The sequence below is a fragment of the Rhincodon typus genome, chromosome 34 (genome assembly GCF_021869965.1).
Source record: "Rhincodon typus isolate 14 chromosome 34, sRhiTyp1.1, whole genome shotgun sequence".
Taxonomy (NCBI): domain Eukaryota; kingdom Metazoa; phylum Chordata; class Chondrichthyes; order Orectolobiformes; family Rhincodontidae; genus Rhincodon; species Rhincodon typus.
The window spans coordinates 1,464,424-1,488,025 of NC_063365.1; the positions used below are offsets into that span (position 1 = coordinate 1,464,424).

A 23,602-nucleotide genomic window follows, 5' to 3' on the forward strand; every position below is an offset into this window, starting at 1 on the left:
TCAGCTTTCCTGCTCCTCTGCTGCTGCCTGGCCTGCTGTGTTCCTCCAGCTCTACACTTTGTTATCTCAGACTCCAACACCAGCAGTTCTTACTATCTCTGAGAAAGGGGTGAAGACTGGTTCTGTTACAGAGGTGGAAATACTTGGTCTGAGTAATGGCAGAACTAAGTGGTTGGTAGTTCATCTTGGAGTCAAATAAGACACCAAAGTGGCAAGAAAATATAAAGATTACTTTTACCTTGCACTTCAGGCTAAAAAATGGTAAAAGGTACTACTTTAAACTAAGGAAAACATGGAAGATGATGTTGCAGTTTTTAACACGAGTTACTGAAGCTCATTGTGACTGGTATCTACAACATTGTCTTTATTGAAGCAGTATGGGAGAATACCAGACACCTTGGCTCTGTGTTCAGGGGAGCCTTGCCCAGAGCCAGTTTTCATATTGGTCTATTGATCAAAACAATTGTGTGTGTTCAGGAGTGCTCGGCATAGTAACAACTTTGCAATTGGTTCCTGCTGCTTTGTTCAGACAAAATGGGAGAATTATCCATTCTGTGAAAGAAAATGTACTCAAACTCTTTCCCTCCCTCGTGTGTGGAGAATTATCAGCAAATCTCCTGATAGCTGTTCTCAATTACCATTTCCCTGTAAACTGTTCTCTTTGCAAATTCCCTTGTTGAAAGAAAAAAAAGTGATTTAATAAACACCTTCAGAGACACTGAAAAGGCACATCTTTTTTGATTCAATTATTGTCACATATACCAAGATACAACAAAAAGTATTGTTTTGCTTGCTATCCAGACAAATCATACCCTACATTAATACATTGGGATAATAGAACAGAATACAGAATATAATGGTACAGCTACAGGAGAAGTTACAGAGAAAGATCAACTCTAATATGAGAAGTCTGTTCATAAACCTGATAACAGTGGCATGCTTTTGTATCTTCTGCCCGATGGAAGAGAGGGGAAGACAGTGTAACCGGGGTGGGAGGGGTCATTGATGATGTTGGCTGCTTTCCCGAGGCAGCGGGAAGTATAGATGGGGTCAGTGGAAAGAAGGCTGGGTTTTTGTGATGGACTGGGCCATGTTCACAACTTCCTGTAATTTCTTGCTGTCTTGGGCAGAGCAGTTGCCATACCAAGTTGTGATACACCTGACCAGGATGCTTTCTGTGCTGCATGTATAAAAATTGGTAAGAGTCATTGTGGACATGCCGAGTTTCCTTAGCCTGCTGAAGTAGTAGAGGTTTTGGTATGCTTTCTTGACTGTGGGTCAAAGTGGACAGCCCAGGACACATTGGTGGTATTTACTCCTAGGAACTTGAAGCTCTTGATCACCACCACCTCAGCACCATTGATACATGATGTGGAGGTGCTGGTGTTGGACTGGGGTGGACAAAGTCAAAAATCACACAACACCAGGTTGTGGTCCAACAGGTTTATTTGAAATCAGAAGCTTTTGGAGCATAGGCCCCTTCGTCACGTGAAGTGGAAGAGTAGCACACAGACACAGAATTCATAGGCAGAGAGATCAAGGGCAGAGAGATCAAAAGATCATACAAATGATGTGACTGGAGTGTCAGATGATGTCTCTGCAGGTGGTCGAAAGTTGATACAGAAAGGGGCATGTCCTCCACTCTGCTTCCTGAAGTTGATGACCAGCTCTTTCATTTTGTGGTTTTTGAGATCCAACCCACTACACTGGTGTAATCGGCAGATTTGTAGACAGAGGTAGATTTGAATTTGGCCACACAGTTGTGAGTGTATAGGGAGTATAGTAAGGAGTTGAGTACACAACCTTGCTGGGCACCAGTGAATGAAAGATTGAGAATAGTGTGTCCACAATTTCTCACCAAAGAGTCAAAATAAGTCTAAGCCACTGAAGGAAGATAACTCATCAGCCTCTGTGATTTGAACATGTGCCAGAACTGTTTCACTGACATTTTGTTTGTTACGTCTCCACCTATACTGTTGTTTCATTGTGTATCTATCTGTACGTGTTTGGGAATTTTAAAAAGGGGAAGTTTAAATTATAGAGTTGTAAGTTAGCAATTTGTGTTTCTTTTTACCATTGGTTAAAATCAAGTTAATTATAATAAATGGTTATGTTCTTGTTAATGTAACATCTGATGTGCATATTCTTTTAGACAGTTGGTACATTAGTGCAATTTGGTGGTTTAATCAAATTGTGACATTTTGTGATGATTCTGGGAACAGTGGGTTTGATTTCTAGAGCACTACCTCTAAAAGCTGTGACAAAAATTTGACTCCACTTGATATAGTTGCCAGAGAGATGAGGGAGCAGAATTTGAGATGGCTTCAGTCTTCCCATCATTTATTAAAAGGACAGTTCTGCTCATCCAGTATTGGATGTCAGATAAACGGTCTGATAATTTAGGAATAGTTGAGGTCTTGAGAGGGTGGGGGTGAAGTATAGCTGGGGGAGGTCAGTGTGGAATTGAAAACTGACATGATAATTTCAAATGTTGTTTGTGAGGGCTGTTGCAAGGATAGATCCCAAGGGTTGCCAGAGGTATCAGTGCAAGAGCAGGAAGAGAAGACATTGTTGGTGGTAAGAATGGAACAATCTGGACAACACTGGAGAACTATTGGAGGAGGATGGTGTGGTTAGTGGTGTCAGAAGCTGTAGACAGTTTGAAAAGGAGGAGGCAGGCAAGAGTACCTTTGTTACAATCACAGGAGATGCAATTTGTAACTTTGGTTAGAAACCAATAGAGATCTGTGATGGGGTGGAACCCTGATGGATTCTTGCATGAAGTTCCAGGAAAATAGGCATGGATTTGGGGACAACAATACATTCAAGGTCTTTGGGGAAAATAAAATGAAGATGGAGATGGGAAAGTAGTTTGCAAAGAGTGGGATTTGTTTTCAAGGAGAGAGCTTGAGACTGCTATTTTAAGGAGATAGACAGAGGCGGTAACCAAGGAGAATCTGAACTGGCAGCGAGGGCTTGGCTTGTGAGTGAAGAGACATCTTTGAGGAAGATGTGGAAAGGTCAGTGGGAAGGGTGAGTTGGATAGGATCAGTCCCTGGTTGGTAAACCTGGTGAGGAGGTCAATGAGGGAGTTTGATGGACAGCTGGGATATCAGCTGCAAAACCCACTGTCAGGCAGGACCACAGAACAATAAATCATTGACAGGTTACACAGAGCAGGAGAGCTATTTTAAGAAACTGTGATTTTAATGCAAAGTTTTATTTCTTCCACATTACCGGGGTACCCTTTGTAGTGAACAGTTTTTAAACAGGGACATAAGTACACAGGTGATATTATTGTGTGTGGAGGTTAGATTGAATTATTCCCAAACAAATCTTCAGGAATCTCAGAGCAGGACCTCTGCACTATTAGTCAAATTTGCACCTGTCAGTTTATTACACAAACACAAAACAGATGTTTCAACCTGAGTATCTCAATCAGAAAAGCTAAGAATTTTGAAATTATGAGAACTCCCTGTGCATTAATAAACAACTTAAGCTGCCGATCACTTTCAGAGCGATACCCCATTCATCTAAAATAACAAAGAAAATGATGGGTTTCAGTCACAAGGCACCAAATATTAAACGGCAGGAAGACATGTTAAACTTCTACGGATGGAGTGTTTGAGCCACAGAGTCATACAGCATGGAAACAGACTCTTCAGTCTAACCAGTCCATGCCGACCATGTTCCCAAACCAAACTAGTCCCACTTGCCTGTGTATTGCTCATATCCCTCCAAAACTTTCCTATTCATGTACTTATTCAAATGTCTTTTAGATGTTCTAACTACATATTTGGTATGGATTTGGGCAAATTGTTAGAGAATGGAACAAGTGCAGTGGGAAATGTGCAGCACAGATTCCCTCGGGTTTTACCAGGCTTAAACAGGGGCATAGGATATAATTTATTTAGGAATGATGAGGCTAAATAATGATGTTGAAAGAAGCATCAACATTGTAATTGAGAACAGCGGCAATGCACTGGATAGGCTAAATACCTCTGCTCCCATGAAACCTAATTTCATTTCTCAAGTTTATCCTGCATACCCTTTAATATATAGAACGTAGAATATAGAACAGTACAGCAGAGTACAGGCCCTTTGGCCCACGATGTTGTGCCGACCTATTATCCTACTAAGATCAAACTACCCTACATACCCTTAATTTCACTATCATCCATGTGCCTATCCAAGAGTCGCTGAAATGCACCTAATGTATCTGACTCCACTACCACCGCCAGCAGCGCATTGCATGCACCCACCACTCTGTGTAAAGAACCTACCTCTGACATGTCCCCTATACTTCCTCTGGTCACCTTAAAATTATGACCCCTTGTAATAGTCATTTCCACCCTGGGAAGAAGTCTCTGGCTATCCACTCTATCTATGCCTCATCATCTTGTACGCCTCTATCAAGTCACCTCTCATTCTTCTTTGCTCCAGTGAGAAAAACCCTAGCTCCCTCAACCTTTCCTTATAAGATCTGCCATCCAGTCCAGGCAGCATCCTGGTAAATCTCCTCTGCACCCTCTCTAAAGCTTCAACATCCTTCCTATAATGAGGTGACCAGAACTGAACACAATATTCCAAGTGTGGTCTAACCAGGGTTTTATAGAGCTGCAGCATAACCTCGCGGCTCTTAAATTCAATTCCCCTGCCAACGAAAGCCAACACACCATATGCCTTCTTTACAACCCTATCAACTTGGGTAGCAACTTTGACGGATCTATGGATGTGGACCCCAAGATCGCTCTGTTCCTCCACACTGCCAAGAATCCTGCCATTAACCCTGTATTCTGCATTCAAATTCAACCTTCCAAAATGAATCACTTCACACTTTTTATTGTTAGGCTCATTGGAAATATCAAGACAGCTGTCAAAGAAAGTTGTCAGACAAATGTCAACAGAGCTGTCAAGCAGTCAAGGCATTTGAAATATTTGGAAATCTGTCAGTGTTAAAGAAAAAGTTAGTGTTTTCTATTACAATCTGCCTGTTAACAGAAGCCAAAAAGTATCATTATAGCATTGCTTCTGCATGACTGATTTCACTACTGATCGTTAGTATGGTGGGATGCCTGTCAGTTCACAATTTGACTGACTGCTCTGAGTGTTTATGAAGTCTTTGGCGTGGTAATATGAATAGAAATGCTTGTTTTTACAACGCATTTAATAATTCTAATTGCAGTGATTTTTTTTATCATTGAGAGTTCTTTTAAAAGAGAACTTATCAATAAACTCTTAAGAAATTTATTTAATTCTCAGCATTGGTCCTGAGGTCTGCTAAGGTAGATTCTGGGTGAGTTAGCAAAGAAAGTGTAAGAACTAGGAAACCTGAACTTGGGACAACAAGGTGTAGAGCTGGATGAACACAGCAGGCCAAGCAGCATCAGAGAGGAGCAGGAAAGCTGACGTTTCAGGTCTAGACCCTTCTTCAGAAAACCTGAACTTGGGATGTGGTTTGAAATAAGGAGTCTCCTACTTACATCGGAGATGAGGAGAATTCTCAGAGAGTCACATGAGTCAGTGGAAGACTGTTCACCAGAGAGTAGTAGAGGCAACATCATTGAACTTTTATAAGGCAGAATGGCCTACTCTTACCGATGCTTAATATGTCTGCATGTGAAGGTAAATGGTGATGGACATGGATTGGTATAAATAAGATTAAAGTGAGTAAAGGGGCTCTAAAGGAGGTGGTGGTGGAGAGGATTGGATTGGCATGGAGGGCCATGGGGTCGTGTGGAAATGACTTGGCATGGGTAGACATGGATGGGGCATGGGGAGTGGTTGAAGGATTGAGGGCTGGAGACTGTTTTTGTGATTTATTCTTTATCCTCCGTAGTGCCAAAGCACTCTAGTAGATCTTTTCTACAACCCACCTCTGCACAGTACCTGTGGCTGCCTCTGAATGCCTTCTAGACGTGATCAGCTTGACTCTTGTTTCAAAGTGACCTATTGGAATGAAAGGCCAGCCAACTGGGGATGTTTTATGGGTTGTGCTTATGAAGCTGGGAATTGTCCCAATTTCCAATTTCTGATCTGGAAGCAAGGTGTTGGTCTATTTCCCCTTTAGCTGTACCTACAAAGTTTATTAGAAAGAAGGAAAGTAAGATTGTATTCATATAGCACCTTTTATGACTCCAAAATACGTTGCTGCCATTGAAACACTTTTAGGAGTAAAGTCACTTTTGTTAAGAAAGAAAGACAGAAGCATATCTGTGTACGGTAAGTTTCCACACACCACAGTGTGTTAATGACCAGATATTCTGTTCTAGTGATAATTATTGAAGAATAAATATTGACTATGCTTTGTGACCCCATTAAGGGTAATGCTGGGAAGTCAGATCCCAAAGTTAAACATGGCAAAATAGATCATAAATTTCATTTTTGTAATTTGTTTACTGTGGCAGCCAATCACGAAACATATTCACAAGAGGCTGGTAAAGAAATCATAACAAAAGAACATCAAAGCACAAAAAGAATTAAAACATGAACTATTTTATTACTATATAAGAACTATGTGACATGGCCTTATTGCAGATATCAAAAATAAATATTTAACCCTTATCTTAAAAATTTAAATCCCTCATTCCAATCCCTGCTGTCCCCCTCACACTCCATACCCTTTAATATTTTACGCTATGTGACTGAGGCATAGGTAAACTCTTCCTTACCCTGCCCAGCCTGTCTGCTGTGTTCAAGGCAGTGATCACCTCACTATCTTCCTCCAGTGCCTCTCTGCTGTCATTTGACTGGGTGGGACTGCTCCCATCTGGCTCCATTCTTTTTTTTCATTCATGGAATGAAGCCATCACTAGCTAGGCCAGCATTTACTGCCCATCCCTAATTGCCCAAAGGGCAGTAAAGAGGCAGCCACATTGCTGTGGGTCTGGAGTCACATGTAGGCCAGACCAGATAAGGAGGGCAGTTTCCTTTCTAAAGGACAACAGTGAACCAGATGGGTTTTTGTGACAATGGACAATGGATTCATGGTCATCATTAGACTCTTAATTCCAGATTTTTGTTGAATTCAAATTCCACCATCTGTCATCTCCCAGAATATTACCTGGGTCTCTGGATTAACAGTCCAGCAATAATACCAGTAGGCTGTTGTCTCCCCTCTATCTAATCAGGGGAGAAATGTGTTGTAGGTAGATCCTATGGAGTTCCCAAAAATCAGCCCACCCCAAGACATTAGTGAGATTGTGAGTCAATCTCCTATTCCAATTGTTCATTTTTGAGAACCTGGTCTTGCAATTCCCTCAAGAGTTACTCTGTCACATACTCTGTCAATGACTTTTCTCACTCTAGTGGTTCACCTTTGGTTTGTTGAGATTACACCCCTGAATTCTAGAAACTTCTCTCCAGCACCCACTCACAAACACAACTCCAGGTTTTTCACAGCAAGTGCTGCACCCAGGTTCTTCCTGAGTTCTAATCTTGCTCAACTGCACCAAGGGAATGCTATTTGTGGGCTTTTGACAGTGCTGTTGCACTAAACTTTGATCTATGATCTATTATTGCTCACAGGCTTCCTCTGAACCCTTCCATCCATGGCTCCCAGGGTGTTTTCCCAAGCCCAAGTGCTTAGCTACACCTACTGGCTTCCAGGAGATTCAGGAGTCTTCCTGAATCCTAACTCTTCACCAGCTTCTGGGACGTTAAATCAACCTTCATGAGAATGAACCCACAGAAAGTGACTGGCCTGGATGGAGTCCCCGGCCGTGCACTCAGATCCTGTGTGGACCAGCTGGCAGGAGTATTCATTGAAGTCCCCACCTGCCAATTCCCCTACTGGCACAACAGGTCCATGGCAGATGACATCTCCCTGGCCCTACACTCATGTCTGGAACATTTGGATAGTAAGGATGCCTACAATAGGCTCCTACTTATTGACTACAATTCAGTCTTCAACACCATACTTCTAAATAAACTCATCTCTCACCATTATGGACTTGATTGGTCAAAAGGTCTGCCTCTACACTGTTGGGATTCTATGATTACACAGCACACAATAGGTAAAAGAAAGACAAGCTGATTTCCACCTTCATAACTGCACCGGATTTAGCTCAGCTCAGCTGATTTGCTGCCACAACTCTCCAAGTCCGTTGCCACCTGTTTTGATTTCATTTGAGAGATGTGGGCATCATCAGTGGCCAGCATTTATCACCCATCCCTAGTTGCCCTTGAGAAGGTGGTGATGAGCTACCTTCTCGAACTGCTGCAATTCACATGCTGTAGGTTGATCCACAATGCCCTTACGGGGGGAGTTCCAGGATTTTGGTCTTTGGTGAATTTTGATCTTTAGTGGCCTGTTACTGGATTCAACTATTCCAGTGCACCCCTGGCTGGTCTCCTACATTCTGCTTTGCACAGACTTGATGGCATCCAAAATCCCACCACTTGTGTATGAATTTGCAATGAAGTCCAGTTCCCTAATTATCCCAATGTTCACTGCTTAACTAAGAGCCCATGCAGACAATGTGTAATTTTAGAATTCTCACCCCTATTCTCAAAATTCTTTACTCCTCCCCCCTTCCAAATTCCAGTCTCCTCCAGCCCTACAACCCTCAGGTGCCTGACGCACAGCTCTGGAATTCCCTCCCGATATCTCTCCACCTTAAAGATGCTTAAAAGTTCTCTCTGAACTATTCCTTGTGTGATGCAACATCATACTTATAATGCTTTTATAATGCTCTAGTGAAGCACTGAGAGGTTTCATTATTTTAGATGTGCTATTAGTCATGTCACCCAGACCAATCTCATTCCCCTCATACATCTATTATTTTAATGTTTGACCCAACAGAACCCAACCTTTTGGTCACTCACCATATATTTTAGTATCCCTCCCAGGCTATTCCCACAAAAGTATCTCCAATGGGTTAGTATAATGAGTCACTGAGTCTCAACGTGCTGGATATTTGAGCAGTCTAACTCTTGCTCTGGACAATGACACCTCTGGCTACCTACCTGGTGCCAGCAGCCCCCATGCAGCACAATAGTGCATGGTTGTTTTGAGCATAAGCCCACTATTACAACTATCTGGCTAAACATGAAACACAGAATGCCAAGAACTCTAGATTTCATGGCTTACATTCATCTTCCACATTGAGATCACAAAACTGCTGTCCCCAGTACTCTGTCAAAATCAGCTGCTTTACATCCTGTACAATGTGGAATGTGGTGGCATAGAGGTACTGTTACTAGACTAGTAATCCAGAACTTTGTACAAGAGCTCTGCCTGCAACTTTCTAGCTAAATGTTATCACTAAATTATTTTCCACCAGTCCCAAAGTCCATCATCTTTCCAATACTTTGAACCTGAGCTTTATATCATTATTACCAATTACTTCAATAAAGAAACAGGATTAGGCTAGGGTTAGAAGATTTGGAAACTTCACTTGTTTAGGGGCAGTAAGTTCTCTCAATGGGATCAGGAAGTTACAAATGAAGAGACAGTATACAAGCAAAACTGAGGCAAATAGTGTTGAAAGTGTAGCATGGGCTAATCTATCTAACGTGGAGAAAACAAATTTAAAGGAACAGAGGAATGGAATAAGGTGGATAGTCTCTTGCCAGCCAGCATACAGAAGTTTGAAGAAATGGGCTCGTGTCGAACAATTCTTTAGAACAGCAGGAAATCAAGTGCTCGACAAAGGCGGTAATCACAACAAGCTTACATTCACATAAGACTGAAATTTAGGACCAGAATTAGGCTGTTCTGCCCATCAGGTCTGGTCTGCCATTCGATCATGGTGGATGTGTTTCTCATTCCCATTGTCCTGCATTCTTCCCTAACCATTATCCCTTTAGGAATCAAGAATCTATTTGTCTTAAATACACTTGATGACTTGGCCTCCACAGGCTTCTGTGACGAGTTCCACAGAAATTCCTCCTCACCTCAGTTCTAAAGGGTCATCCGATCACTCTGAGGCTGTGCCCTTGGGTCCTAGTCTCTCCTACTAGTGGAAACATCTTCTCCACCTTTACTCTATCCAGGCTTCTCAGTATTCTCTAAATTTCAATCAGATCCTTCATCCTTCTAAATTCTAGCAAATGCAAATCCAGAGTCCTCAACCGCTCCTTGTATGACAAGTCCTTCATCCCTGGAATCATTCTTGTAAACTCCTCTGGACCTCCTCCAAGACCACACATCATTCCTTACACATGGTGACAAAAACTGCTCAAAATGTTCCATGTGGTCTGACCAGAGCCTTTTGCAGCCTCAGCAGTACATCTATGCTCTGGTATTCTAACACCCTTGAAATGAATGCTACCACTGCATTTGCCTTCCTAACCGCCAATTAACTCGCATGTTAACCTGGAGAATCCTGAACTGGGACTCCCAAGTTCCTTTCAGCTTCAGATTTCCAAAGCATTTCCCCATTTAGAAAATATTTTACATCTCTATTTTTCCTACCCAAGTGAATAACGTGTCACTTTCCCACATTGTATTCCATCTGCCACTTCTTTGCCCACTCTCTTAGCCTATCTAAGTTCTTCTGCATCCTCTCCACTTCCTCAACACCTATCTTTCAGTCATCTGCAAATTTAGCAACAATGCCCTCCGTGGTTCAGATCATTAATGTATAACGCGAATAGTTGTGGTCCCAACACTAACCCCTGCGGAACTCCACTATTCATCAGCTGCATCCTGAAAAAGACCTCTTTATCCCCACTCCCCATCTCTTGTCAGTTAGCCAATCCTCTATCCATACCTGTATCTTGTCCCTAACACCATGGGCTTACCTTATTTAGCAGCCTCCCACGTGGCACCTTGTCAATGCTTTCTGGAAATCCAAATAGATCACGTCCACTGGCTTTTCCTTTCCCTAACTTGCACTTTACCTCCTCTAAGAATTTTAACAGATTCTAATAGATTCAAATTCCATACTGACTGAAGTCACTATGAAAGTCTTGCTGTATCAACCTTGCCTGAAGTGTGGTGACCCTTATTAAACTCACCACGAGTTCTCTCGGAGAGAGCAGTACTATAGGACTATGGCGAGTTTAACACTATTTTCTCCTTGACTGGTTGTGTCTTTTTCCTTTCATTGTGTTTTAAGAATGTCTCAATCCTGTCAAACACCAACAAGCTTTCCAGCAACTCTCTTTAAGGGTGAGATTTGTATTACCAAAGATTTATTTCTCATGGTATCAGTTTGTATTCTGTGTAACCATTTCACTTTAAGGAGGACAGCAAATCTTATGTCTGAAAAGTTTTTATTGTTTTCATTATTCCTGAACATTCCTTCAAGCAGTAACGCTCCAGATGATGCACATGTTGAGTGCTCAGGTAGGATTAACAAAATTTTAGGTTCTAAATTACAATTTTGTTGAGCCTTCAGAGACAGAATTGGAAAAATACTAAAGAAGTCAGAGTAACGTCCACACATATAATGGAGATACCATTTTCATGCAATGGCAGGCAAGATGTAAAAAGCCACCCAAAAAATTGTCACACATTTATACACCAAATTAATTTGTTATCAGAAAAAGTACTATGTAATAAATCTGTACATCCAAATAAATTTGGGTTCTACACCTAAAGTTACATTATAAGGTTATATACATTTATTACCCCCTTTCATATTATCTTAAGTAAAGCCTTCATTCCCACCGCAACATAAAACAAGACTAAGCTGCAAGACTAACTCTTGGAGAGAAGGAAAACAAAACAAAACAAAATAAATCAGTTTATATGCCCAATTAAAATATTTCACTTAGATCTTTCTAATAAAAACCATTAACAGACCACCAGCCTTTCAAAATGTATACTCCCAGTTTGTTTTATATGCTAACTACTGTGAATTTCAGTGCAGATGATCATCTCTGTCCTTAGTCTTCACTCTTTGGATGGACTGTAGCTGAGAACTAATTTATAACAAATCTCAGACTTGGCTATTAGATACAGATATTGAGTTGGTCCAATTATAATCATGACTGATGTGCATCCTATTACTGAAGGTAGTATATAAACTGTGTCAGATTTACAAATTAAAATAAATGCAATAAGCTCCCATTGATAAAGTACAAAAACATAGCACGTTTTGGGTAACGGTCACAAAAACCAGAATGCTCGGTTTTTCAATAGCCACCTCTCTGATCCACTTGAAAGGTAACTATCTCAGAATGGAGGCTTGAATAACTTTAAACTAGTCAGATTTTTCCCTCCTCAATGGAACAAATTATTTTAAATAAACTGTTTGTCCTCTTCATTGAAGAGAGCTAGTCTATTCTTCATTAATAAGCTATGTTTTATGTGGGAAGATTAGCACTGTATTGTAGTAATGCTTACTGCATATAATCCAAGCGTTTTGCTGAACAGTTGGTTAAAGCAGTCAATATGAGCTCAGGATCAAAGGAAACAGATGTTGCTTTAAGCTTCCAAGAATGGAACCCACACTTTACCCAGTGTTAACCCAATGTCTCCTTGCAGTTTAAACTGTGCAAGTTCCAGCCGAATGAACAAAAAGCAGTAAGTGATCCTCAGCTCCCTGGGACTCTGGCCTTCATTAGTCAATTTTCACATTGGTATAGATCTTTCGGACAAAGGCACTTGTTCCCATATAACCAACGGCACCTGGAAATAAAGAACATTTTTTTTGCAGGATGAATATATACTTTTATACAACATCTGATGAAAAATTAACCTATGTCTTGTAGAAGCAGCACACTAAGTTATCAATCTTGATGGACTGGAGGAGAAGAAAGAACAGCCAATGTTACCCATTTCTGATTGCTTGATTGCTCTCCAGTGACTCCCTGCCTGAATAGGATCCATGCACATGGACAACGAGGAGTGGATATATTCATGAGAGAGAATATATTCATGCCTGACACCCCGAAGATCGAATATATGCCCACTCCATGCTCATTTTACAATGAAGAACACTCGTTTACACAAGGCACCAGGTTTGTCCATGGAATCACACCAGCAACTATTTTTAAAGAAGAGATAGAATAGAGCACAGGACAAAGACTGGTTGGAGCATGGATTTTATTTTACTTTGTTAAATGTCTACCTACCCCAATAACATTTGCCTGATCAAACGCTCTCTCATTATTTTCAGGTGAGAATTCAATGGTACCATTTTGTTTCATACCAACACTGCAACTTTCAGTTTCCATTTTGGTATCTTAAAATCATTAGTTAATTATAAGAACAACAACTTAGTTGAAAGTTCAGGCTAAAAGGACAACTGATAATGGTCATTCTCGAAATGTGCTGAGAATTCTAAAGTGACTGATAGTTCATTTCTTGCAGAATTGAGAATGCTAGCTCACCCACTTTGTCATAAGTCATTAAGGACCCAAGAATTTGCAGAGGGACTATCATTAACGGTGGCGAGTGAGCGCAGTGCTTGTGCATCGACAAGGTGGTCCTAGTGCCAACTCCTGCCTGCTGCGATTCTGGCTTCCTGGTGGCGAATGTGTCCAGCACAGACTCATGGCAGCAGTGGAGTCAAGTTTGGGCTGGTGCAGTACCCAACAGCATCGGTAAGGTCCAACAAGGACTCAGCAGCGAGGGCGTTGGTGGAGGCGAGATGGTGCTAAAGAGTGGCGAATCTTGTCCCAGCAGCGGTGGCACAGTGAAGAGGACTCATGGCTGGCCACCACACCCATGGAGGAGCACTTAACAATAGGACTGTAAAGTTGAACACTATTTCTTTATTTTTCCGCCTTTGTGTTCTATCTTTTGGTTTATTTTTGTGTTTTAAGATGGCACTGGAGTGTGGCAACACTATGCAACACTTCTCACTTTATAACAAAATACATGCGACAGTAAATAAATCAAATCAAATCAATTTTCTTGAATAAATAGAAATGCTGGTCCAAGTGGCTGACTGGAAAGCACCACCAACATGAAGGAAATTAAAAGCTGTGTGGCTGGTAATCGTAAAGGAGGGGTATAGAGGAGATGAAGGATGAAGGTGATCAGTATATCGACACATACATAGAGAAAATAAACAGAAACTGGGAATAAAAGAGAATTCTTGTGAGGAGGAGCAAATCATTCTCAGAAGACGGCTAGCTTTCTGGTTGGGAAGAAAAGGAAGCAGGAGCTCTAGAGCGTGCCATGCAAGCAGGTTAATAAAAATCTAAAACCTAGTAAACTCTGTAAAAGAGTTCAGAGACGGCAGAAAGCTGAATGTTTTCCCAGAAATGGCCAAACCTTTGAATCCGGGTGTTATTGGTTGTTCAGTTCAAAAGGAAGTCTGGGAAGTTATACAAATCAGGACTGACACAGCTAAAGGAAGAGTGTGTTTGTAGAAGTGTGTCTTACTGATGGTTATTGCACCCATGCAACTCAAAAGGTGAAAATTGTCGTCTGTTGGGCCCTTGACCTACACTGCATGAATTAAAAAAATAGCAAATTGTGGAACAATATAACTACATCATGGAACATTGGTGCAGGGAGTGATATGGGCAGTTCCCATGACACAAGGTGCATCTTCCTATACCTAACTTTTACCTTTATTTGAAGCATCATTACCCTGTTAATTCGTGTGTAATTTGCACTGGTTTGGATTAGTGTTAAAATAAAAGCTGCAAATGGTGGAATCCTGTTGGCTAGTTCTTCATTTGAAGGGTCAAGTAAATTGGCTAGTTTGTTTTACAAGGAGGTTGTAACTGAGGTCATAGTATTATTGATGTTGAACATTCTAGATTGAAATGCTCTTGGTTTCATTTTGCAGCTCAAATACTTGCATCGTTTATAAAAAAATTTCATGAGATGTCAACATCACTGGCTAAGCAGCATTTATTGACCCATCCCTATTTGCCCCAAGGGCAGTCAAGAGTCAATAACTGAGTCACAGCAATTGCTGTGGGTCTGGAGTCACATGTAAACCAGACTGGGTATGGTCCCATGCAAGGAATTATTATACTAGATTGGAGCTCATGAGTTTACTGATAATATAGTAGGAACGTTAAGAAAAAAGCAAGAGGCCATTTAGTCTCAGGAGGTTCCACTATTCAGCACTATCATGACTAATCTGCAACTTTGCTCCCTATCTGTTACTAACTTTGATTGGTTCATAAATCTCTCTCTCAAATTCATCTAACTTCGAATGTTATTTGCAGAAGAGAATTCTAAAATTCTAAGAGGCTTCCTATATACAATTTCCTAATTTTACTCAAAACATTTAGCTTTTTTTGGGCTATGATCTCTCACCTAAAACTCCCCCGTCCACCACACCCCTTAATATCCTGAAAGCTTCCCTCAACCTTCTAAGTTCCAAGGAATATAATGCTAATTTGTGTAATAGCTCCTTAGGATTTAATTTTTGCAGTCTAGATATCATTTAGGTAAACTTATGCTGTATTCCTCCAATGCCAATCTATGTCACCTAAGGCGTGGTGTCCAAAACTGCTCATGGTTTGAATAATGTTATTACAGCTGAAGCATATCTCCCACTGTTATGTTGTATTGTTAGATATCAAGGCCACATTCCTTTTTTTTAATGCTTTTCTGTTCCTGTTTGTAACATTTAATGATCTATGTACATGAACGCCTAAGCTTCTTTGCTCCTCCACTGATTTTAGCTATTGATCAAGTAATCTGTGCTTTTTAGGTCCAATGTGGATTACCTTTAATTTGCTTACATTCAAATACATTTGAATTTTTTTTCCCCAATCGCTTATTACATCAATAATTCTTTGGAAATTGACACCACAGATTAAGGATTAGTTAATGGACAAAACAAAGACTCACATTGGTAGGTTGCAACTAACAGGAAAATGAAAGAATTGCAGGTTCGGTCCCAGCTATTTGTAATCTATCAATGAAAGGGGAGGATCAGGTGTAATGTATCCAGGCTTGCTGCTGAAGCTAAGATCAGTGGGAAAGTAGGTGGCAAGGACACAGAGGCTGCAAAAGAATTTAGACAGGTTAAGTGAACGGGCAAGAACATGGTACATCTGTGTCCTTGTACAGGAATCACAAAGCTAACATGTTGGTACAGCAATCAAGGAGGAAGATAATGGCATAATAGCTGTTATTCGAAGCAGATTGGAGTACTACAGTAAAGAAGCCTTATAGCTGTTGTACAGGGCCTTGGTGTGTCCACTTCTGGAATACTGTGTATAATTCCAGAACTAGGGATCACAGCCTCAGAATAAGGGGTCACTCATTTAGAGTGGAATGAGGAGCAATTTCTTCACAAAGGATTGTGAATCTTTGGGACTCCCTATTCTAGAGGACTGCAAATGGTCAGTTGAGTAAATTCAAATTAGACTTTTTAGAAATTAAGAAAATAAGGGATATATGGTAATCATGCAGGAAGGTGTTGCTAAGGTAGAACAGCCTTAATGAATGGTGAAGCAGAAGTGTGGGACTGCATGATGCATTCTGCTCCCACTTTTTAAAAGGTTATGTACACCATAAACATTGAGTGTGCAATCTTCATTCTGGTTACCAGTAAATCTTTTTTTGGCTTGCCGCAGTTTTTTCTCCGGTTAAAATTCTGTTCATGTATTCTTTCTTCCAAAATGACGAACATCACATTTTCCCACATTGTACTCCATTTGCCAAATTTTTGCCCACTCACTTAATCTAACAATATCTCTCTTTAAGCTGTCTGTACCCCTCCCACCTATTTTTGTATCATTGGCAAATTTACCGAGGTTACATTTGCTTCCTTGCTCCAAGCCATTTATATTATAAATAGATGTGGTCCCAGAACTGATGCCTAAGGAACCCCACTGGTTACAGGTTGCCAAACTGAAAAAGAACCCCTTATCCCCATTTGCTGTTTCCTGTCCATTAGCCAATTCTCTACCACCTCCAACAGCATGGGCTCTTAGCTTACAACTTAAACCTTTTGTGAGGCACCTTGTTGAACACCCTCTGAAAATCCAAATACAACACATCTACTTCTATCCATTCTGGTTAAGCTTTCTCAGAAAATTCTAATGAATTAGTCAGAAACCATCTTCCTTCATGAAAGCATGCTGACTCTGCTTGATTAAGTTATGATTTTCCAAATGTGCTACTGTTACTTCCTTAATAATGGATTCCAACTTTTGTCCAACAATAGATGTTAGGTTAAGTGGCCTATAATTACCCCCTTTATGTCTCCCTCCATTTTTGAATACGGTGTCACATTGTCAGTCTTCCAAACCTCTGATACTTCTCCAGAATTCAAGGATATTTGGAAATTACAACCAATACATAATTATCCATATAGTTACCACTTTTATGATCCTGGGATGGAAGCTGTCAGGGCCAAAGGACCTGTCTGTCTTCAGCTCCATTAGTTTGTTTAATACTGCTTCTCTAGTGATAGTACTCAATTCCTCCTCTGTATTCTTCAGTATTAATGGGATGTTTGAAGTATCTTCCACCATAAAAACTGATGCAAAATATCTGTTTCAACTCCTCTGACGTTTTCTTATTCCCCATAAGCATCTTCCCAAATTCATTTCTCAGGGTCAATGTTCACTTTAACCTCTCTTATACATTTAAAGAAGCTCTTATTATCAGTTCTTATTTTCCTTTAGTTTGCCATCATAGTTATTATCTTGGTATTATCTTTTTAGTCTGTTTTGCTGGATTCAGAATTTATCCCAGTCTTGTAGGCTGTCATTGATTTTGACCTACTATCTTTGAATTGATTTTTGTCTCCTCTTTCGCTTTTTCTTTCAACTTAATTCATGCATTAACCTCCTCAGTTAGCCATGGCTGGTTTATACGCCTCTTAGAATCTTTCCTCCTTACTATGACACATTTCAGCTGAAATATATAATTTCTTAGATAGCCTGATCTGATGAGAAACATTTTGTGCAGTTATGAGACTCTCATCTGACTGTTTAATTCACATAGAAAAACCAGTTTTACTCCAATCACCTTGACTCTTTATTTTCTCTATGACTAGATCAATTCGGTAAAATCCTATATTGTTTTCAACAATAATCGTATGTATACAATACAAATTGCAGAAAGACTTTTGAATCATTGGGAGAGAAAAAAAGTTTTTGATATAACAAATCAAGGCCAGGACTAAGTACGTCTGAATTGCAATTTTTAATTTACACTATTCTTTCCCACCTTAGTCCACCATCTGATAACCTGTAAAACAATGGCAGAATTAAAATGCTTACAAAGTCTCAGTTCTGTTCTAATCTCTTAAAAATTGATGTGGCATAATTTAGCAGCAAGGCGCAAACAGCAAGTGCTGCTAGTGCACACCAAACATCTTACAAGTAGCTTTTATGAAGTGACAGACTTTTCTGTTCGTAGAAAGAAAAGCTGACTTGCATTTTTAAACCTCAGCATGTGCCGAACTGCTTTACAGCCACTTTTGAAGTGCACTTCTTATTGTAGTGTAGGAGGTATGCCTGCAGCTATTGTAAGTACAGCAAGATCCCATAGACAGCAATGTGCTCCACGTCATATTTTAGTTAATAACCAAAAGAACTGCAGATGCTGGAAATTAGATGCTGCCATACCAGCTGAGCTTAGCCTCCGAACTGAGGAAGGGTCACTGGACCCGAAACGTTAACTTCTCTCCACAGATGCTGCCAGACCAGCTGAGCTTTTCCAACAATTTTGTTTTTTGGTTATGTTGGTTAAGGGATAAATGTTACCAAAGAACAGAGGAGTATCACAAAATTCACTAGACTTACACCAGGTATAGAGGGCTTGTCCTTTGAAGTGAGTTTTTTAAAAAAAAATTCCCTAGTAGGATGTGAACATTGCTGGTTAGGTCAGCATTTATTGCTCACCCCTACTTGGCCTTGAGAAGCTGGTGGCGAGCTGCATTCTTGAATCATTGCAGTCCACGTGGTGTAGGCAGACCCACAATGTTATAAGGGAGGGATTAGGATTTTGACTCTGTGACAGTGAAGGAACAGCAAGACATTTCCATGTCAGGATGCTAAGTGACTTAGAATGAATTTGCAGGTGGTGGTATTCCCATCCAGAACTGAGTTCCAAGGAAGGATCACTGGACCCGAAATGTTAACCGTGATTTCTCTCTACAGATGCTGCCAGGCCTGTTCAGCTTTTCCAGCAATTTCCATTTTTGTTTCTGATTTAAAGCATCTACAGTTCTTTTGGTTTTTATTTAAGATTCTTGGGGAACTTGATGGGACAGATAGAGAAAAGCTACTTCCCCTTGTGGGAGAATCAAGGGATAGAGTAAGGAGCCAGAAAAGGAGGAGTAATCCCTTCCCTCAGAGGGTAGGGAATCTGTGGAATAGTTTACTGCAGAGGGCTGTCGACGCTGGGTGATTAAGTATATTCAAGACTGAGATAGATTTTTAATCAGTAAGAGAAGCAAGGGCCACGGGGGAGAAAAGGCAGGAAAGTAGAATTGAGAATCAATCAGATTTCAGAATGGTGGAGCAAATTCATTGGGCTGAATGGCCTACTTCTACACCTTTGTCTTACGGTCTCATAATTCATCTCACTAAAACATGCTCTTGTAATGCAGTGATTAGTCTGCAACCAGACTTGACAAACATTGGTACGCGGGCAGAGGTAATTAAGGTTGATCGAGGGGAAAAGCTGAAAATACAAGGACAATAAATAAGTAATGACAAAATTTAGAAAACAAATTCTCATAACACATGAATTCCACTGAAAAATTAAAAACTCCATGTGGAAAGTGATCCATGTGTGTTGAACTAAAGTCTTTGGGGTTAGCATTCAATTAAAAGTTTAACTGTTGCCAAGAGTACAAGAATAGGAAGCCTGAGAATGGGAGTGTTTTAGAAACGAAAGGACAGAGTAAACTGATAAGAAACAAATTAGACTTTTGGATCCCTTTTAAGTGAGGAACTCAAAACAACAAAATTCAGTAAAGCAAAAGCACTGGAAAAATTAAACAAATCAAAAGTCAACAAGTCCCGCCCCATCTGAAGGGCCACACAAGAGGTGGCTGCAGAGATAGTCAATGCATTGGTTGTGATCTTTCAAAATATATTCGATTTCTGGAATAGTCCCAGTGGGTTCAAAGATACCAAGTATAATATATCTAGAGAGGAGGAAAAGAGAAAACAGAAATATACAGGACCAGTTAACCTGGCATCAGTTGTTGAAAAATACTGAAATAGAATTAAAGAATTCTTAAAGGAAATTTAGAAAATCAGGTGATTATGCAGAGCAATATAGTTCAAATGCTCAAACGCACCTGATGTAAAAGATTGTTGCAGAATACCGACTCATGGTGTGTCAAGGTAGCATGGACAGAGAACTGGATAAGGGACAGAAAATAGCTGAAGAATAAATGGGTCATTTTCAGGTTGGCACTCTATTATGAGTGGGGTTGTGCAAGGAACAGGTGTGTGGGTGTCAGCCATTTACAATCTACATTAATGTCATGGATGAAGGAATGGAGTAAACGTAGGTGGGTAAACTAGATGGTAAAGAAACAAAAATGCACCTGCAAACAGGTGTAGACAGGTTAATTAAGTGATCAAGAAAGCAGATGAAGCTGAGGTAACAGTTCTGAAGAAGGGTCACCGGACCCAAAACGTCAACTCTGATTTTCTCTTCACAGACACTGCCGGACCTCCTGAGCTTTTCCAGCAACATCTGTTTTTGTTCCTGAGGTAATTTGCATTGGCAAAATCAGAAAAGTACAATAATTTTTAAAATGGTGAATAACTGATGGTGTTCAAAGAGATTTAGGTGTCACGAAACATGGAACACAATGTTAACATGCAGGTATACCAAGTAAATAGGAAGGGAAATGGTATGTTGACTCTCGCTGAAAATGGCTTGGAACACAAGAGTAAGGAAGCCTAGATGCAATCGTGCAGGAATTTGGTGAGGCCACACCCAGAGTATATTGCGTACATTTTTGTCTCCACACCTTTGGAAGCCAGTGTAACCAAGGTTCATGAGATTGATTACTGGGATAAGACGGCCGTTCAATGAGGAGAGATTAAGCAACCGAGCCTGTAGCCTCTGGGGTATAGCAAAATGAGAGATAATCCTATTGAAATGCACAAGATTCTAAGAACTTGACAGGACAGAAGTTGGCAGAATGTTTCCCTTGATTGGAAAATTGATTTCAAGGGGTGTAGTCTCAGGATAAGGGATTGGCCATTAATTCAAGTTAACCTTTAACAATCATTTTAGACAGTTTCATGCTTTAATTCTAATCAATCTTTTTGCCTAATTGACCCTGGATTTGAATCAGTAACTACAGAACCATAGAAATGATCCAGCACAGAAAGGGAACATTCGGTTCATCTTGTCCAAAGACACCCAGATGCCCTTTCTAATCTTATCTTCTTTCACACAGCCCACAGCACTTAAGGTACAGATCCAGGTCCTTTAACAGGTTAAAGCCTTCACCTCCACCTCCACCTCCACCAGCAATTCAGGCATCGAACTCCAGACACTCACCACCCTCTGCATAAAAATATTGCTCCTCACATCCCCTCTAGTCCTTCTGCCACTTAGCTTGAATCTATGATCGCTGTTTTTGAACTCTGCCAAGAGAAACAGGTTCCTCCCTTCTACTCTATCTCTACCCTTCGCAATTTTGTATACCTCAATCATGTCACTCCTCAGCCTTCCCTGTTCCAAGAAAAACCTGAAATTCTCCAGCCCTGGAAACATTCTAGTAAATCTTCCCTGCATTCTCCCCAGAGCAATTACATCCTTCCTGTAATGTGGTGACCAGAACTGCACACTACACTCCAGTGTGACATCAGTTTTTTTGTATTCTATATATCTTACAGTGAAGTGGAGGTGCTGTGGATGTGTACGGTGAGAAAGACACGCACACACTTTCTCGCTCACTGTCTCCCCGCCACACGCCCCCAAGCACACACTGTCTCTTCCCCCCCAACGCCCAAGCACACACTGTCTCTCCCCTGCCAAGACACACTGTCTCCCCGCGCACTCTCGTCTCTGTCTCTCTCTCACACACACACACACGAATCTTTAGGGTGAATTTGTATTAGCAGATACATTTTGATTTGTTCAAAAAGCACACAATTTATAGACAATGTGGCATTTTGTAAATTCCTACTTTAAAAATATAACCAGTGTGACTCTAAATGAAAACACAAACAGATTCTAAAGAAGACCTCACACCTAATATGCACTTTCTGACCTAAAATGTCACCTCTTCTTTACACTGACAAAACCTTTAGTTCTCACAGGACAGTGACTTGAAAGGAATTTGGGGATTTACATATACATATTAATCAATTAAAACCTTCTAACTGATTAAAGATTCAACAGCATCTTAGGTTTGTTTAGTACATCTTCATCAGTGGTGTGACCCTTTGATCTTTTACTTATAAATTGTGTCTGATACTTCCTCTCTCACTAACGCCTGGAGGAGGAGTAAGGCTCCGAAAGCTTGTGTTTTCAAATAAACCTGTTGGACTCTAACCTGGTGTCGTGTAATTTCTGATTTTTCAATGAAGGAAAACATTCCACATGCCTTCTTTATAACCTTATCTACATATATCTACCTGTTCTGCTACCTTTGCACACCAAGATCTTTCAATTCATCTACCCCTCTCAGTGTAATCCTGTTTATTGTGCATTCCCGTTTACTGTCTAACTGCCCTAAGTGCATTACCTCACACATAGCGCTGAACTCCATCTGCCACTTTCCTGCCCCCACCCCCAACCCATCTATATCATTTTGGAGCTTACAGCTATCCTCTATACTATCCGCTAAAGGTAGTTCTGCTATAAATGCATGTTTCGTTAATGCAAATTGGCTGTAACACGATTGATGAACAGTGGACACTATTCGGATAATGCAAACTTTCTGCTGTACAGGTACAGCAATTTTCTATAGCGATTTCCCTATAAAGCAATGTTCTATGGCATGAGGTCACACAAGAAACCAACTATTGCTTTATAGGAAAACAATTCAGACATGGCCAATTTTTGTGTCATCTGCAACTTTCTCAGTCGTGCTCTCAATGTTCAAGTCCAAATCTTTAATGTATAAAACAAACAGCATGGGTCCCAATATTGAGCCCCGCAGAACACCACTTAAAACAGCTTTCCATTCGCAAGGCAGCCATCAACCATTATCTTTTGTTTCCTGTTACTAAGCCAACTTTGGATCCAATTCGACACATTAACCTGTATCCCAAAGGCTTTTACTTTTTAGACCAGTCTGTCATGTGGGACCTTGTCAAATGCCTTAATAAAACCCATGTAAAATCCACTCTGGAATTATCAACAATAACTTTTTAGCATTTGAATTTATCCTTGGTTTGTACATTTCATTGTACTTACCACACATGATCCCAAGTGCAGTGCTGAATACTGCCATGTATCCAAAATAGAACGCTGTTTGAAACAGTCCATACATCCTGTTGTGGGAAGAAAATAAAACGTCAAGTAGCACACATTCAATCTGTAACACACAAAATTGTACGTCTTGATGTGACCTAGTGTAAATATTGATCCTCCTACAAAATTCTTCATTTTTGCTTTTTTCATTTTCTGTTACATGAAAGGCAAACAAGTGTATCATTATACCAAAACTGGAATACAAATGTAATGGCTTTTGTTCAAAAACATTACAACTTTGAAACAAAAAATCACAGAAACACAACAGATTTTCGGTATGGGCTTGGTGCAGGTACTCTCTAAGCCCATATCTCAGCAAAG

The 23,602-nt window shown here is 40.4% G+C and overlaps 1 protein-coding gene across 1 annotated transcript in view; it reads right to left on the reverse strand.

Moving 5' to 3' along the window:
• Positions 1 to 11,203: 11,203 nt before the first annotated feature.
• The window catches only part of tm9sf3 (transmembrane 9 superfamily member 3), a 118,403-nt gene continuing 106,004 nt past the window's right edge, over positions 11,204 to 23,602 (reverse strand). Inside the window, exons 14-15 of the mRNA XM_048616261.1 lie at positions 23,225 to 23,301; positions 11,204 to 12,580 (exon numbers count right to left, since the gene is read on the reverse strand). Of these exons, the coding sequence (XP_048472218.1) occupies positions 12,513 to 12,580; positions 23,225 to 23,301 (145 nt within the window). The 3' untranslated portion in view covers positions 11,204 to 12,512. The remainder of the gene's footprint in view (positions 12,581 to 23,224; positions 23,302 to 23,602) is intronic.